General features: G+C 38.7%; 1 protein-coding gene across 1 annotated transcript; it reads right to left on the bottom strand.

The window, feature by feature from the left end:
* Positions 1-795: 795 nt before the first annotated feature.
* Positions 796-4,000, bottom strand: LOC147178835 (snaclec agkisacutacin subunit A-like). Its single transcript, XM_086066966.1, has 5 exons — positions 3,957-4,000; positions 2,622-2,649; positions 2,361-2,562; positions 1,652-1,775; positions 796-970 (listed from the first exon to the last, which is right to left on the bottom strand). The coding sequence occupies exons 1-5, from the start codon at positions 3,998-4,000 to the stop codon at positions 796-798; spliced, it is 573 nt and encodes a 190-aa protein (XP_085923092.1).
* Positions 4,001-5,712: the final 1,712 nt, after the last annotated feature.

Here is a 5,712-nt window from a genome sequence, read left to right as displayed (position 1 = left end):
GCCAAGCTTCTTTTTTAAATTGTATTTGTATTTATTGTGGTTTTTTTATCCTCTACACTTTATGATGTACTCACTCTTTGGGTGTTTACATATTTGGTTGATTAAAAAAAGAAAAGTCGTTTGCGCTGACAGTCCGTGCTTGTGGGACGTATAATGTGGAAGTGACGTCAAGAGACGAGCAGTATTTGTCTTAACTACTGCAGTCTAGAGGCTTGGCATGAATGTAAATGAGCTTATAAACACACTTCTCCGTTTGTGTGCAATTTTGTGGCTGTGTTTTGTTTTAAACAAACGAGGCAATGTGGACATATATTTTTTTTCTACACAGGGAGGGGGTAAATATTCGTTTTTAAAATACCCGGCTACGTGTAGCCCTTAAGCCACGTTTCCATTGATGGTATCTACCCTACTCTACTCTGCAAAAACCCCGTCTCCAGGGGGAGGAGGAGAGGGAGAAGGCGGGAGCTAGCAGTTGAAGCTGTAGTTGAGATCTATTCTGCGTTAAGTCTTCCAAGTTGTTTCCGTGCTTTCCTGACTGAGTGTGCGTTCATGTGAGAGACCACACACACACACAAACCATACACATCCATCCATCCACGTACAGCAACAGTTTTCAACCATCACACATTGATTATTGGCACACTACTTAAGGATAAACCAACAAAAGTGGACTGATGAGCATACTAGACTTCATTGGTATTCTTTGTCAATTGTTTGAACGCTTACTTGTCTCTGCTTGCAAGCGTAAAAGGGGAAAGCGGTTTTCCGTCGAGTCCCTGCTCATAACGCATCATCTTAACAAGGTTTAGGGTCACAGCCTTCGATTTCAGCTGTGAACTCATTCAACTCTTCGGAATGGAAGGTCCCGGTGACTCTGACCCACTTGCTCTCCCTGTTGCCATAGGTGCGCTTGAGACGGGCCGTGAACGGGATCTTCAAGGTGGCCGACCTGTTCAGCAGTCTGATGTCACTGTTGTGTGAAGGATTTACAATTTAATTTCCTTTAAGAAAAGAAAACTGAAACTGCATCTTATGTTTAGAAAACTAAAATAATAGCAACAATCTCCTTCGTTTACATCCTTGTGAATTACTATCAGACAGTTCATATGAAATGTGTTTTTCGGTCTTGCTGTCCACACAGAAGAAGGACGGTCAGTCATTTCAGGATTGTAGTTGACTTTGACACAATAGTTCAGCATCTTCTTGAAAGTGGATTTTGTGTAATATAGTTTTGTAACACGTTGTTTGGATATGTGTATTTTTATTTACTTGCAATGTACTAAATTGTTTTGTGGATTATTACTACTTTTGTATTTTAGTTTCGTACTGAGGTGTTTTGTGTACTGCATATGTTATGAGCCGAGAGGAGAGAGAGGTGTAACCGAGCGAGCCTCGTTCTGTATCAAAACATGAGCGCAATCCTGTAATAAATAGCTCGATAGATGACTCAAGATTTGTTCTGGCTTTGGGAAGCGGACTGTCACATCCATTAGGAAAGTCACGACAGGAGCTTGGGCGCCATCTAGTGGCTCACTACAGTATAGTGGTGATCACGTTGTCAAAGTGCATTCCATTTTTTGACCTGGCAAATAAGGAAGGGGGGCTAGTTTACATTGCTACTGAGATGCCATGCTTTTTTTTTGTACAGAACAATTTCGAAGTGATGACGTAAGTGATGGGGGATCCGTCGCACCACTTGGCGCCGTCGTCGCCGATGGAGGCGTTGGCGCCCAACCACAGAGAGGTAGCGAAGGTCGGCTCAAGAGCGGTCAGACCTTTGGAACCGAGGAAAACATGGAAAAGAGTTAGAAATGGAAACATATGTGCTTTACAACGCTCACCCCAAACAATCATGACATAGTTTGTTTTGAAGTATTGTCATCTATTTGATTACATTTTTCCAAATGTATTGAGATGACTGTACAATAAACTATGAAAAGGGATTCAATGTGAAATGTGTGAATAGAGTTGAAAATGGCAAGCCGCGAATGAACAAAGATTCATTTGGTGCTTTCCATTGGGTTGACAAATATTTCCCAGAAGGGAAGAGCTTTAAAAATTTACGAGGACTTTTCCAGCATGCAAAGCTGCATTTGTTTATAGTTCAAGCCTTCTCAAGGTGTCGCTGATCGCTAATTACAACATTTCACGTCAAGGTGATTGTGAATTGTCTTCTCCTGTTGTGTAATAAGAGTTGTGTGTCTTTTAATGCAGACTTTTGTGACATAAGTTAATTGACACATGTTGATGCGTAATTCGCATACTTCATTCTTAGTTGTTTATTTACATTGAATTGGCAAACAAACAGCACACTGACCTGTTTATGTTCAGATTGAAGACGACGGGCCGGCTGAGCCGACCATGTACGAAGGTTTGTTCGTTCGAGTCATTGATGCTGAGAAGGTTCCCTCCGAGGAGGACGCAGTGGTCTTGCGCCTCGTCCCATGTCTTGGTGGCCTTACGGTCGAGCAGGTAGCAGAAGTCGTTCGACGGGTTGTCCGGCCACCAGCCGCATTTGGCACTCTCGCCTGCAAGCAAGATGGCGATTGAGAATGAGCAAACCTTCGTTCATGTGTGTTACGACAGGAGACAACATGTAGGTTGCAGTGTGTGACTCCCACCTGGCGGATGTTGAGCAGCAGGAGGGTCCTGATTATACCACAAATACAAGATCAAAACTGCCAAAATAAAAAAAAGTCAAAAATCAATACAAATATACAAATATCATTCAAAAATTATAATATACAGAAATAAACAAAAATATACATTAATAAATAGATAAAAGTATAAAATAATACGATCAAAAAATATAAAACTACTATTTATATATGCAGAAATACAAAATATATTAATAGAATAAAATATCAAAACGCTCTGCTCTCATATTTCTTTATCATGCAATAAAGACAGAACAAAAATTAACACGTCATAAATGGGTCAGTCACCATGCTGAGCCTCATTTTGAGTAGAAAGCCATAGAATAAAAACGAATAATAATAATAAAAAAAATGGTGACTTCGAAAGCCAAGTAGTTTGTTTTTTATTTTTAGGCGGGAAAAAGTTGGTAGGTGCATTTCAAGTGCTGCTCTCAGGGAGACGCTGCAGGGCAACTAAAAGGCATTCCAAATCACTCCATTCAATGTTGATGACATTGCTCAGCATTTATGTCCTCATACACTGTCAGACATTTTAAGTGTTTTTTTTTACAGCAATTTACACTGACCTGACACTGTTGCCAGTAATTTACTGTAATGTTAAATTACAGTATCAGAACTGTATTTCACATTTACAGTAGTAAAGAGTTACTGTAAAGATAGAATGTGGTTTTTAACTGTAAATTACCTAATTTTACAGTACACTATAGTGTAACAAATGTTTTTTCCTTTTTTTTTAAATGCAGGCCAGACACTAATTTTAATCTGAAAATAAATTGTATTTGTTTATAAAATTTGCAGCATGTACAATTGTTCAAAACAATAATTTACAGTCATTTGAATACATTTACCAGCATTGAAATTCATTTCATTTAAGCATTTTGTCAATATTATTTCTTTGTCTTTTCTTGTTCAAACCCCAGAAAAACAAATCTGCTGTGGCTCAGTACCACATTGCTAAAGATCATCTGTGTGTGTGTTAACGGCTGTGTTGTTGGTGTCTTGGTGTCAACCAATTGTGTTGCTGGCAAAGGCTAGCTGCAGTTCCTCCAATCAGCAATTTCTCCTATGATGTACACAGACAGACAGATAACATTGAAAACATTAATTTGAGGAATACAAACTTTTGCATTTGTTCCTGTGAATGAATAAGCAGCTGCTGTAACTTTCATTGCGAGCAAATCAGTTAAAACATTGAATATAGAACAAAAAATGTACAATTTGACCAAGTCATATATGTTTGGTGATGCACATTGCATATGGTCACATGACGTCACTTCCGGTCAAACTACCGTCTCTGACCGCAGGTGACTGCTTCCAAACTCGGCCTGCTTTTGGTGCCTCATTCCCTCAAATGACGGGATTCATCATAATTTGTTTGAATCACTTTTGGGTTGCATTGATAACCACGAAGAAAAGTACATATAAAAATAACTAAAAGTAAATAAAAGCTAAACATCAATATAAGAAATAAAACATCATAATTTTAATAACTGTGCTAAAAAAATGTTAACAAAAAAAGAGTAAAAAAAAAGAGTTGAATAATTAAATATTAATATAATAAAAGAAATACATCCAGAAAATAAAACTATAGAGACATATTTGAACAGACCCTTTACTGAGTAACAATAAAATAAAATAAATGTGCTCATGCTTAAAAACAAAGAAAAAACCTTATCGGGCTAATGAAAAATGAAATGAAATTCACAAAGGGAAAATATTCATTCTTCAATTGTGATGTGTCATTTATCTGGAGGTGTTCAAAGTGGACAATTGAGGGAAAGTCCAGAAAGAAGGTAAATACAAAATGCAAAAAGAAGAAAAGTGTCATTTTGAAAGGACACACAAGTCAATGTAGCAAAACGCTCAAGATGGAAAGCTGCACCAAACTCCTTGGACAAACAGTCATTTTTACAAGTCAGTGTGATTTTCTGGCGGTGTTCCACAAGTGAAGGCGAGACTTTTGCATATTTCTTCACCATCATCTCCTGTCGCTTGTTCAGCATTGTTAAGCGGTAAAAAAAATAAATGCGGCCGTGACCGCAAGACGCCAGGTTTGTTTCCCTAGAGAAAAATCGCATGGCTCCATCTTGTGGACAAATTTGCTATTGCGCTTTCTGCTGACTCCAATCACAAGTCCATTAAAATGGATTGCCAAGAATTCAAGAACAAACGTCTGCACTGTACTTAATAGATGGGATGGCTATAAGGCGTCCCAAAGTCCGGAGTTGCCTTCTGATCATGAAACTGAAAACCTTGATGCCTGCGCAGCGTGCGGCGGAAAGCCGTCGCATCCTGTATGCATAGGCGGAGGTTGCACCTCTGCATCCGTGACCATCCAATCAATCACAAGTCATTACATTAGCAAATGAGGTGGTAGCCTAATAGTAATAGAAGTCCCAAAATCATTTCGTTTTTTCATTTTTTTCCTGGCTACCACTAAAGGGTATTCCAGTACCTAAAAGAGGTGCAATGGTTGAGTAGTGTTCAATATTTTTCAGGATTGAGATTTGAAAAGCCGTTTTAATTGATCAGATTCATATTTAACTTCCTGGGACATTCCAGTACTTGACAAAAACGGTATTGTTGTTTAACAACGACGGGGGAAAACAAGATCAGACATGAAGAAAGAAGGGGGCGGTCACATGAGAGGAATTTCCATTTTTTCTGCATTGCTGAAGTCCCCGATAGTGTATGTTGCAAGTTTCCTGGTGCTGAGTAACTGCAATTTTGGTGACTGGCGAGCGCCGGTATAAAAAGAAGTGAGAAAAGGGCCGAAGCAACTTGAAGCAACATTGCACATTGGGTCTCACGAAGGTATTGACTCTTCATATATCTTTTGCATTCCTTAAGTCTTTGTTATTTATGAATGTTGTTTTTTGAGATAATCTATGTAGAACACATTGTTGTTCAAAGTTGTGTTTTTTAATTGCACGTGCGGTAAGTTACATATTGTGGTATCTTGTATGCACGTGCGGCGTCAGTGTGACGACATTGGCATTAAACCACAACTACTGTACAGGCAGGCAGCTTAAATATAGTTGAGGGATATAAGATT

The sequence above is a fragment of the Leptonotus elevatus genome, chromosome 2 (genome assembly GCF_054856555.1).
Source record: "Leptonotus elevatus isolate MCC_2025b chromosome 2, RoL_Lele_1.0, whole genome shotgun sequence".
NCBI lineage: Eukaryota > Metazoa > Chordata > Actinopteri > Syngnathiformes > Syngnathidae > Leptonotus > Leptonotus elevatus.
Note: the sequence above shows the minus strand (reverse complement) of the source record. Positions and strands in the feature narration are given on the sequence as shown.